Source organism: Schistocerca piceifrons, chromosome X (genome assembly GCF_021461385.2).
Source record: "Schistocerca piceifrons isolate TAMUIC-IGC-003096 chromosome X, iqSchPice1.1, whole genome shotgun sequence".
In the NCBI taxonomy this organism is placed as follows: Eukaryota; Metazoa; Arthropoda; class Insecta; order Orthoptera; family Acrididae; genus Schistocerca; species Schistocerca piceifrons.
Window position 1 is genome coordinate 707,429,870 of NC_060149.1, and position 12,700 is coordinate 707,442,569.

A 12,700-nucleotide genomic window follows, 5' to 3' on the forward strand; every position below is an offset into this window, starting at 1 on the left:
CATAAAGAAAAAGAAGAGCACCAATCAATAGTGAACATGCAATTTGTTGGCAATACCTCCATGAAAGTCAGCAGAATTTTGAAGCCATACAGTGTCACATGTATATTTCACCCACCCTCTAAGGCTTTGAGCCTGCTAAGTAGTTATCATTGGTTGTGTTCCACAGCTTTCCACTGGACTCGTATTCGGGAGGACGACGGTTCAATCCCGCGTCCGGCCATCCTGATTTAGGTTTTCCGTGATTTCCCTAGATCACTCCAGGCAAATGCCGGGATGGTTCCTTAGAAAGGGCACGGCCGACTTCCTTCCCCATCTTTCCCTAATCCGAGCTTGTGCTCCGTCTCTAATGACCTCGTTGTCGACGGGACGTTAAACACTAATATCCTCCTCTACAGCTTTCATAAACCATAGGAATAACATACTGCAACACATAAGCTGCTGAATAATTTATTTTTAATTTCTAATTGTATGAGAGTTTTCAATCAGAGACCATTTCCCAGTTCAGTTTTTGTCAATACTAGATGTCACATATATCTTATAAAACAATTGTCAAAATATAACTGGTTATACAATTAAAAATGAACTATTCAGTAGCTTAGCATGTTATAATATGTTGTTTCTATGGATGACACTATTAGTTTCAGTAGATGATGATCTTGGCCTTTGCAAACCAGTGGTCTACCAGATCCCCGTCAGTGCAGCAAGACATACATCAGAGAAATTGTACCCACAGTAGAAGAGTGGGGCCATGAACATGCTGTGCTGAATTACAACAGACTACCAAATCAGCCATGGCTGGCCATAGTATAAAAACAGGCTACATTATCAATAACAACAAAACCAAGCTACATAATCTTCCTTGTTCTGAGATTGTGTGTTTAAAGAGGCTACTGAAATTGGGGTCTAAGATCATGTAATTAACAAAGAAAACAGACTACCACTGCATCAAGCATTGAACACTGCTCTGAGCGAAGAAAAACAAAGCATTATTGAAAAGGCTGTGAATGTAAGTAAATTGATCATTTTATATCACACAATTGGCTATCAAATGTACAGTTCGGCTTTAGAAGTCATTTAACAAGTGCTATATTCTCTTTTCTCTGTGAGGTACTGGATGGGTTAAACAAAAGGTTTCAAATGCTAGGCTAATTTTTTTTAATTTAACTGAGGCGTTTGATTGTGTTTATCACAAAATATTGCTCCAGAAGTTGGACCATTATGGAATATGGGGGGTAACTCACAATTGGTTCACCTCTTACTTTAGCAACAGGCAGCAAAAGGTCATTATTCACAGTGTTGAGAATGGCTGTCATGTGGGGTCTGAGTAGGGTATGGTCGAGTGGGGGGGGGGGGGGGGTGCCCTAGGGTTCAGTGTTGGGCCACTCCTGTTCCTTATTTATATAAATTATATGCCCTCTAGTATTACAGGTAACTCTAAAATATTTCTGTTTGCTGATGGCACTAGCTTGGTAGTAAAGGATGTTTTGTGAAACACTGACTCAGTTTCAAATAGTGCAGTTCATGACATAAGTTCATGGCTTTTAGGAAATAATGTTAAATCGCAGTAAGACTAAGTTTTTACGTTCTCTAACACACAATTCAACTAAACCTGACGTTTTAATTTCACAGAATGTGCATATGATTAGTGAAATTGAACAGTTCAAATTTCTAGGTGTTCAGATAGATAGTAAACTGTTGTGGAAATCCATGTTCAGGATCTTGTAGACTTAATGCTGCCATTTTTACAATTGGAACAGATCTGAAATGTGTTCATATGTCAGCATAACTTTCTATGCGTACATAGCATCAGTAGTTAGGTAAAGGATTAGAGTTGCAATTTGCTGTGGCAGGTGGAGTGGCCATAAGAGTTGTGTTTAGTGTTGTTATCAGGCATGGTAGTACATATAAGGTGTCTGAACAGCATCACATGTTGAATGATAACTGTGAAGAACATGTAATTGTTGCACACTTGTGTGAGACAGTAACTAACAGTGTTTGACCAGGGCCTCATTGTAAGTCTCCATTTGGCTCCATTTAGCTGCCTGGTCAAATGAAGCAATATCCAGATTTTTGGGCATTTGGATTTGACAATGGCCCAATGTTAGACTGAATTGGAATGTGAGGGCAGACATACTTATCATCAAGATGCCAGTTGACCATTTCTGACCATCATAAGGGAAGATTGCCATATTGTGTATCAAGCACATTTTAACCTCTTCAAAAATGCACCTGCCATTTGAGAAAAGCTATCAGATTCCCTGCAACATTATGTGTTAGCCTGTACTATTGGTTAGAGACCAGCAGCAGCCAGATAAGGGAATAACTAATCACAGTGCCACACATCTCCTGCCATTGACCCCACCAACACAAATAGCTGTGTTTGGAGTGGTCTCAAGACCAGGAAACATGGGTTGCTGGTGTCTGGGGACACACTGTGGTCAGCAATGAATCATGGCTCTATACTACCCTAAATGACCATTGTCGGTAAGTATGATAGTGACATGGGAAGAAGTCTCATTCTTCCAATGTTTTGGAGATACAGAGCAGTGTTACTCTTGGCATTATGGTGAGGCAAGCCATCATATACGAGTTCAGCTGACAGTTGGTAGTGACTGAGGTAACTCTGATGACACAGTGGTATGTCACTGACATCCTCATGTGCTACCCCTCATGTAACAGTATCACAGTGCCATTTTTCAGGAGAACAATGCTTGTTCACACATGGCACATGTATCTATGAACTGTCTGCATGACATTGAGGTACTCCTGTGGTGAGAAAGATTCCATATCGGTCACCTATAAGACGTGTTGGACTAGCTTGGACATCAACACCATCCCAGTACCAGAATCCAATATAGCAAAGATTATTTACAACAGTTATGGGACAGCTTGCCTCAGTAGAGGATACAACAGCTTTACGATACCCTTCCCAAGTGAATCAGTGCATGTATCCAGGTCAGAGGTGGTGCAATGTCATACTGATAAGTGGGCTCATACTGCCAAGTTCTTTGTAAACTTGGTCAATATAGTATTCCCTGAAATAACATCACTTACCCTTTCAACCTATGGAGTTTCATTTTGTTTCTTCCTGCTCTCCTGTGTGCCATGAATGGGAATGCAGTTGGTCTTTTGATGTATCATAACATGGTTGAAGTAGTGTGAGCATGTAGCAGTTTGGTAATTGCTATTTGAATCAGATATGTGCTTGGTTATGAAATGCAATTATATGACTTGGATGATCTGCTTACTTTGATCACATTCGTTAAATGAAAAATTTGGTTCAGGAGATAGTAGCATGGCTGTAGCTGATGCTGTAATATAACTAACAGAATATGACTAATTTTGCCTTTAAGAATGTACCAGAAACATAAACACAACAGGAGGAAATGAAACACATTTTTTTAAGTTCATTTTGTGATTTTGGATTTCCCAATATAACTCCTGCCTCTTCAGCAAACATTACACTTGCTGAACATCCGTAAGTCTTTCAGGAAGTAACCAAATTTTAACATTAAGAGATTCTGTATTATGTTTCCCAATTTCAAATATAGATATACTCATGGGGTTAGACAGAAATGCTAGGACATCAACTATTACATTGTCATATGTAGCAACATTCAAATTAAATATTATGTCTTCAGTTTACTGTCATTTATTTATAGTAAAGTTGTTCAAAATTGACTGGTACATCCATTTACCAATATGGTCATATTTTGTTGCAATTCATCTAGGTTTCGATGTGGTTGTCAAATGTCACTGAAAAAGTTGACAGTTTAATTTAATTTGTAAAAAATTTACTAGTGAGATGAAATACTGCTTTGTCTGTAATATGGCATTGATGTCTGGGAGGATTTCTTTCTTTGAATACAGTGGCACTCTTCCTTTATAGAATGTGTATTTTATGTCTTAAGAATATCTGTTTAATGTAGATGACTGTGATGAGTGCATACAGAAAGTAATTTTACATGTGTTTTGTTGATACTGAAAAGGAAACATGAAACATAGTGCCAGTATATAGCCTACTGGTTTTAAAAAATAACATCAGCAAAGCCACTAAACTTAAAACCCTCACCTGAAAAATAAATCAGCATCATTGGTGTCATGTTCCCTCATAATGTGATACATTCCAGAAAGTTTTACAGTTTAATTCAACCCAGTTTACACTGATTGGTTATCAGGAACTGCCATCACCTGTTCATCACTTCCTAGTTGTTTTTTTTTGGGGGGGGGGGGGGGGCATGGTCATGTCAGAAATCAGCTCTCTCTGTAGTGAGCAGTGCAGATGAGTGTGCATTGGTGCCATGGTCAGAAAGTCACAGTAATTTTATAATTTGCTCACCCCCTCACTCTTACTTCACAAGGAGTGTAAACTACATTATCAGAAATGTTATGATGGTTTTTGTTGTAAGTCTGCTTCTTCAGCAATACAGATGTTATTAAGCACAGCTTATTTACAATTAAATCACACAAAATAATATTTCTTGACTCTTTTGCAAACACATAAAACTGAAGGTTCCTGGATGTGGTTACCACGTGGTCAGTATAGTACTCTGAACGTTTGTTGAATAATTCACATATCAGTGTTGGAGAAAACTGTTTGTAGCTCTGACTGGGAAACACTCAGATATGAACCACACTCTCAATGTATCCATATGCCATCAGTTTGTTCACTGAAAACACAATCATCTATTTAATGGCAAGCAAAGATGGTCCTCCCATAGACAGACAGGAAAATCTGTGAGCTAGCCAAATGTCATTGGTATTTAACAATGAAGTTCAAATCACTGTCCAAGAAAAAGGATGTAGCATAGGGTTGCCGTCAATAGATACACTGGTGATCTTGCTGTAAATATCAGCTGGTTGGCTGATCTGTGACCATATGAAATTTGTTACCATATAAAAAACTCAGAACTTTTGATCACCAAAGATAATTGCCAATGTCTCATTCTCTATCTGGGAATAATTTTTTGTGCCATGGTGATTGCCATTGTAGTGAACACAATAGGCTGTTCTGAACCATTCAGGTACCTATGCCACAGTACAGCCCCAACACCATATGTTAATGCATCCATGGTCAACACTGAAGATAAATGAGGATGATACAAGGCCAGCCAAGGAACAGTTTGGAGGCATTTCTTCAGTTTAAGAAATGCTGCATGACAATTCATGGACCACTGGTAAGGGACATGTTTTCACTGCAACCGATTCAACATGAGCTATCACTGCAGTTTTGGGAATAAATTGGGCATAACAGAAACCTTGATCATAAAAACCTGCAGGTCCTTTATGTTGTTTGGTACTGGAATATGAGAAAGGCTTTCATTCTCTGACATTAGTTTAAGTCCTTCCTGGTTAAAGATGCATTTTATATACTTAATAGAAGCCTAAAAGAAGGAGCATTTGGACAAGTTACATTTTAACCCCACTTTTATAAGAAATGAAAATATTTTCCACAGATCTGATAAACACTCTTCCACAGTTCTACTTGTCACTACTACATTATCCAGATAAATGACACTTTGTGGAATGTTGGCAATAGTTTGTTCTAAAAATTTCTGATAGATTGCTGGTGCACTAGCAACACCAAAAGGTAACCTGTTATAATGATAGAGGCCAAAAGGAGTATTCAGTACCAGACTGGCTTTGGAAGTTTCATCCAAAGGAAGTCAAGAATAAGCTTCTGGAAGATTGATTGTAGAGAAATACGACGACTTGACTCTATGATGTTTATTTGCATTAGCACACTCAACTGGTGATTGCACAGCTGGCACTGACAAACATCTGCTTTAAAACCTTATTGAAAACACTGTTGACAGACATAATTATAATGTGATGTCGGCAGCTGTGTGTAGCGTGTAAAAATAACCAGGACAACTGGGCAGTCTGCTGACAATCTGCTAAGGCCAGGAGGAATACCTGTAATGGCACTAGATTCCTAGGTTTGATTCCTGACTGGTTGATTGGGAGCTACTTCACTGTCACCTGTACTGTGTGACATTTCTCTAGTCTCATGCCCAGATGAACTAAGCTGCTGATTGAGATGATAGTTATGATATTTCACAGTATGTGGAAGTTGTAGCCTGAGGTGCTTGAGGTATCTTGAATGCTGTAGCAATATGCAAAACTTCTAGAGAGGAACCTGACTGCTGTAATGCACTTCAATATCCAGTACTAATCTAATCACTACATCACATATTAATGATTCTGTGTAGAATAGTCCACAAGAACATATAAACTTGCATCTTCTACTCAGGCCTTGTAGGTCTGCCATTCATGATTCGTAACTATCTGATGCTGCTTTAAGATATTGAAGGAACTTTAAACAAGCTGTCATGATATGCATTTCTGTGGCAAATTGTTCACTTAAAAGCAAATGGATATTTGTGAGAGGCAGCAATGGTGGGTTAGATAAAGGAGCCAACTTTTGCACAAGATAGTAGAGATGTTAATTTGTATTTCATAGAAAGGATTGCTGTTGCTCAGGGTAATGAATGTTACTTGCCTGAAAATAAAGTGCTAAAACCTTTTGATACTCTTCCCAGTCCTTTTGAGTTCATTAAATGGCTGAAAAGTTGGAACTGCTGGATGTGATTGTTGATGTGCTAGATATGTCAACTTCTGCATGAGCTCGTGCTGCTACTTGAGCTTTCATTTCCATAGCTCAAGAAACTACTGGTCCATTATGGTTGAAACACTCAGCACAACATCATGACAAGTCTCATTCTGGTGCAGTGAGCTGCAATTCCAAAAAAATTTCGATAACACTGTTGTAAGTCTACTTTGTCAACAACTCAGATTTCATGAAGATCAACTTATTTACAATAAAATCACACAAAGTAATAGCTCCTGACTCTTCTGGAAATACACAAAAGACTCCTGGAATCAGTTACCTTATGTTCAATGCAGTACTCTGAAAGTCTGTTGAGTAGCTCACAAGTCCACGCTCGAGAATACTGTTTGTACAGTAGGTTCAGCTAGGAAACACTCAGAATGAACCACGCTCTTGGCATATCGATATGGTGTCAGTTTGTTTACCACAAACGCAACGAGTGAAGACAGTCCTGTATTAGGCAGACAGGAAAAGCCCAGAGCTAGCAAAGTGTTGTCAGCAGTTAGCAACAAAGTCCAAGAGAAAATCATGCAGCACGGGGTCGTTGCCAATAGATATACTGGAGAGCTTGCTGTAAACATTGGCTGGTTGACAAGTGACTGTAGAGATCTGCAACAGCCTTTAAATCTGCTGCAGGTGTTTTGCCATGTGATCTGGCATCAGCACGTGTGTGTGTGTGTGTGCGAGTGATTCATCCATATGTACAGAGGAATTGCAGGATTGTTTGTATAATTGGATTATATGTTTGTCTGGTCCAAAAACATTTTGTTTATATCCTGTTGAGTTTGGATCACTGGCTACCTCCAAAAGGACAGTACAAAGAAGAAAAAGTATCAGAAAAAAGTCATTTACACTGAAGAGCCAAAGAAACTGATACACCTGCCCAATATTGTGTAGGGCTCACGTGAGCACATGGAAGCACCACAATACCACATAGCATGGACTCAACTAATGTCTGAAGTAATGCTGGAAGGAATTTACACCATGAATCGTGCAGGGCTGTCCATGAATTCATAATAGTGTGAGGGGATGGAGATCTTGTCTGAACAACACGTTGCAAGACATACCAGATATGCTCAATAATGTTCGTGTCTGGGAAGTTTGGTGGGCAGCAGAAGTGTTTAAACTTAGAAGAGTGTCCCTGGAGCTACTCTGTAGCAATTCAGGATGTATAGGGTGTCGCATTGTCCTGCTGGAATTGCCCAAGTCAATCAGAATGCACAATGGACATGAACGGATGCAGGTGATCAGACAGGACGCTTATATACATGTCACCTGTCAGAGTCGTACCTAGATGTATCATGTCTCACACCATTACAGAGCCTCCACCAGCTTGAACAGTCCCCTGCTGACATGCAGGGTCCATGGATTCATGAGGTTGTCCCCATACCCTTACACGTCCATTCACTCAATAAAATTTGTAACGAGACTCATCCAACCAGGCAATATGTTTCCCGTCATCAACAGTCCAATGTCAGTGTTGATGAGCCCAGGCAAGGCATAAAGCTTTGAGTCATGCAGTCATCAAGGGTGCATGAGTGGACCTTCAGTTCTGAAAGCCCATATCGATGATGTTTTTTGGCTGAATGGTTTGCATGCTGACACTTCTTGATGACTCAGCATTGATATCTGCAGCAATTTGTGGATGGGTTGCACTTCTGTCATGTTGAATGATTCTCTTCGGTCATCGTTGGTCCCGTTCTTGCAGGATCTTTTTCTCTCAGCAACAGTGTCAGAGAGTTGATATTCTACCGGATTCCTGATATTCGCAGTACACTCAGGAAATGATCATACTGGAAAATCCCCACTTCATCGCTACCTCCGAGATGCTGTGTCCCATCACTCATGTGCTGGCTATAATACCACATTGAAACTCACTTAAATCTTGACAACATGCCATTATAGCAACAGTAACCAATATAACAATTGCACCAGACACTTGTTGTCATATATAGGATTGCCAACTGCAGCACCATATTCTGCCTGTTTACGTATCTGTATGTGCATATGCATGCCTATACCAGATTCTTTGGTGCTTCAGTGTATATGATATACTAGCAGTCATTATTTTCTACATTGCCTGATCAAAGAATTAATACAATTTATCTTGTTACCATTACTAATAAAATCTAAATGTAAACTGAGAGATATAGGGGAAGCTACTGAAGACAGTATGATACTGTATAAACAGGAAGAAAGTATGACAAAACAGTGATGCAGATAATATTAACAATTACAAGTTTAGACATATTGTGGAACAGATTGATACAAAGTATCTTGTCAGTGCTGTCAGTGCAAAGTAGAAGAGTTAACTGATAGAACTGTGTGTATAGTGACTCACAAGAAAAGAATCTGGACACTAATGGCACTATAGATAACTACTGGAGAAAAATGTGATATGAAACAAAAGAAAATCACTTAATACATCTTTGATACATTGATTTTCCATACATTTCAAAGGTTACATCCTGTGTTACAATTAAAAGGTATGCTGGATACATTAATATACAATGTCAAAGTGAAATATGAAACAATTTATGCAACAACTATAATACTATTGAAATATAGAGTCCATATGTCCCCTGTGTAATTTTCAGGTTTTGTGGTGAACCAGGCACATTCACAGTAATATGGCAGTCCAAACATAATCAGGTGACATACATGGAATTCACACCATAATTGTAAATATAATAATATATGACATAGTACAAAATGAAGATTCAGGTACAATTGTGTGTTGTCATATAACAAAATAAAATAATACTTCCATAAAGTTCAAAATATGAAACTATTTCATAATTATGTGAGCTATGTCTGATGATACAATAATGAACAATTTAGACATCATATAAATCATAGTGTTCATCACTCACAATATAAAAGTCCTATAATATCCATTTCATCAAGATCAGGGGTAAGCAGCAACACAGAGGGCTCTATAGCTTTACATGGTATACTGTGACATTTCTCCTATGAATGATATAATGTGTACATACAAAAAATTGGTGGAGGAAAGTGGTGGACAGAGATTATGATGTACACATTTATTCAGAAAAGGGTGTATTAGTATGAAGATCCAGATGACATCTGGGTTGGTAAACCTCAGTTGATTATGTTGTTCTTAGTGGTATACTCTACCAATAGGCTGACATCTCCAATCTGGCTTCATTTTGATGATGGTAATACCTACATAAAAAACTGTGCAAAAGCTGCATCAAAGCTATAAGATATGCATGGATTTGTCAGTGATCCAGCTTCTATAGGGTAAAATGTGTCATTTATAGGTCTGGAGTAGGAGCTGTTGAGTGGAATATATAGAACAGGCCTTGCACCTGAATCTTCCACAAGGTTATGACCCATGTTAAAGTAACTGGGAGTAGACGTGGGATAAGGATGGACCAGGATATTTTGTACATTGTTAGGGCAGCAGAATGTCACTAGGAAATAAACTGTGAATAATGTGCTGTTTGAGGTTTTCTCAGCATAATAACTGCATGTGGAGTTCTCTGACACTGCATCAGATAATGTAAAGGAAACTGTGCATTTTTGATAACACCATTCAGTGCAATGCATGAAACCCCTTCAAGCAATGTGAATGTTTAACACAAAGCTTACTTCAAACTCCCGCAAATTTTATTACTTTGGAGAGATTAACTTAATTTATAACATTTAGTATTTCCATATATCTGTCACTGTTAATAATGCTGAATAAAGTGATGTAATATAGGATGACCATAATTAAACTTCCAGTTTCAAAATACTGTAGAAAGAGAACCACTGTTCAGAATGATGTCAAAATTTGAATATCATATTACTGAGGCAGTGGTTCTTAATGTAAATGGGGTTGGCTACAAATGATTGATGAATTGCAATACATTGTCTATGGTTAGAGTTGCACATTACACCATCTAAACCATTCAATCTCTGTGTCTGCACAAGTCTGGTGACAGCAGTTGTGGCACAGTTAGTAAGGTAAGCCCATCTATCATGGCAGGATTGTACCACATCAGATGAAAAAAAAACAGTTTTTATTCATTCTTAGTCCAAAAACTGTATATAAAGTGAAATGACAGTTTTTTTAATTGTTCTGGTGCCAAAAACTACATAAAAAGCTAAACAGTAACTGTTTCAAATCGCTATGAGCCTGGCACAAGACTTTTCAGCATGATGTCTACCATTGTCTGACACAGGCTGCAATCAAGTAACAGCCTGTTCCACAACAGATTGGAGTGTCTCAGGGATGACATTCAGAATGCATTGTGCAATGTGTGCCTTCAATTCAGCTATGTTCATAACTGAGGCACTGAACACAACATCTTTCAGCTAATCCCACAGCTAGAAGTCACAGATGAAAATCAGGTGATCTGAATGGCCAGGCTGTAGGGAAATGATGGCTGATGATTATAGCATTTCTGAAATGCCTCTGCAGCAGCCATTTCACTGGCTGTGCTATGTGCAGAGGAGCACCACCTTGAATAAAAGTGATCCTATCTACACATCCATGCTGTTGAAGGACTGAAATGACACTGATGTGCAAAAGACTGTCATAGAATTTATCAGTGATGGTACATGTAACAGGACCTGCAGCTCTCTTCTCCTTAAAATAATAATAATAATAATAATAATAATAATAATAATAATAATAATGTGCAATGCTGCGTACTGACATGTCCTTGGAGGTGGAAATGGGCTTCATCTGTCCACAGAATGGTCCATGGCCATTCATTCTCCATGTTCATGTAAGCAAGAAATTGCAGAGCAAATGTTTGTCTTGCATACACGTCAACAGGAATCAGCTCCCAAACGTGGAAAATTTTATATGGATAGTAAAACAGGATGTTTCATAGGATTTTATGCACTGTGCTCACAGGCATGTACAACATTCAGGCAAGTTCTCATGCACTGTATGTTTGCACACCACCACTCGACCCCTCATGCAATTACGTGGCCATGTGTTTGGCAGACATCAGATCAATTGCTTTCCTCCCTCTGTCACATTGCGTTTTAAAAGAATCTGTCTGTTTAATTTTGTGATCCTTTTCTCTAGACCCTTAGCAGACATCAAACTAATGCCATTTTTCATACCATTGAATGTGTGGAATTTCTGCATGGCTATTGGTGCACAGTCACCTTTCTTCTAAAAGAGCTCTACCAGCAGCATGTGATCCTTCATGGAGAAAGTCATGTTGGTCATCTCAGACAAACTGAGGAACAGCCATCTATTGGTGTGCATATTTTGATATTTACAGTGCCATCTGCTAGTCAAATTTTCATTAATTTTGTTCCTCATGATGTTTGCCCCTGTGCCAATAATGTGCAGTTCAAATTTAATGTCATTCTGAGCAGTGGTTTTCTTTCTAAAGCGTTTTGAAACTGTAACTTTAATTATGGACACTCCTTATATTTCTCAGAGGAGATACATTTTACTTGACTGTTCATGAAAAATAATATTTCCACCATGTTACAGAAATTTTTGATAATAACTAAAGACTAGTTCATTATTTTCAGGGGTATGCTGAAATACCATCAACACTGGGAGTTTCTCATTTACGGCGTATACGTGGTGACAACTATTGTGGTGTTAGAGCAGCAGTTTTCCAAGTTTTGGCACAAGGTCTGACAGTGCCTTCTGCTTACAGTACATTACAATATCTAATGAGCAGTGAAGGGCATAATTTGGTACAAGATTGGACGTTTGCTGGTAGATTACCATACGAAGGAAGTAATGTACTTTTTGGCATTGAATCCTGTCTGCAGAGCCTAGATAATATGGTAAATACATTGCTGTGTATTCTGTATTTAAGTACTTTATATGGAAGTGGAATATCTTACCACCATATTTGTAGAGTATGTCTTGTATAAGAACAGTGCAGTTAGTACTTGTAAAATGACTCTTAGTGTTCATTAAAAAATGACGATCATTCCACTTGGGACCTGTGGAATGGTACATTAGCTTATTTGTTTTAGTTGTAAATATTTGTCATGTATTGTTGTTTTTCTGACATGTTCCACATCCTGGAGGACCTCCTCACTACGGATCAATTGGAATGAAAGTAAATCTAATCTAATCTAATAAGTACTGAGAACAAA

At 38.4% G+C, this 12,700-nt stretch overlaps 1 protein-coding gene across 1 annotated transcript in view; it reads left to right on the forward strand.

Annotated features, from left to right (window-relative positions):
* LOC124721278 overlaps positions 1 to 12,700 on the forward strand; it is a 210,700-nt gene that overhangs the window by 161,071 nt on the left and 36,929 nt on the right. Inside the window, exon 8 of the mRNA XM_047246163.1 lies at positions 12,119 to 12,382. Within this exon, the coding sequence (XP_047102119.1) occupies positions 12,119 to 12,382 (264 nt within the window). The remainder of the gene's footprint in view (positions 1 to 12,118; positions 12,383 to 12,700) is intronic.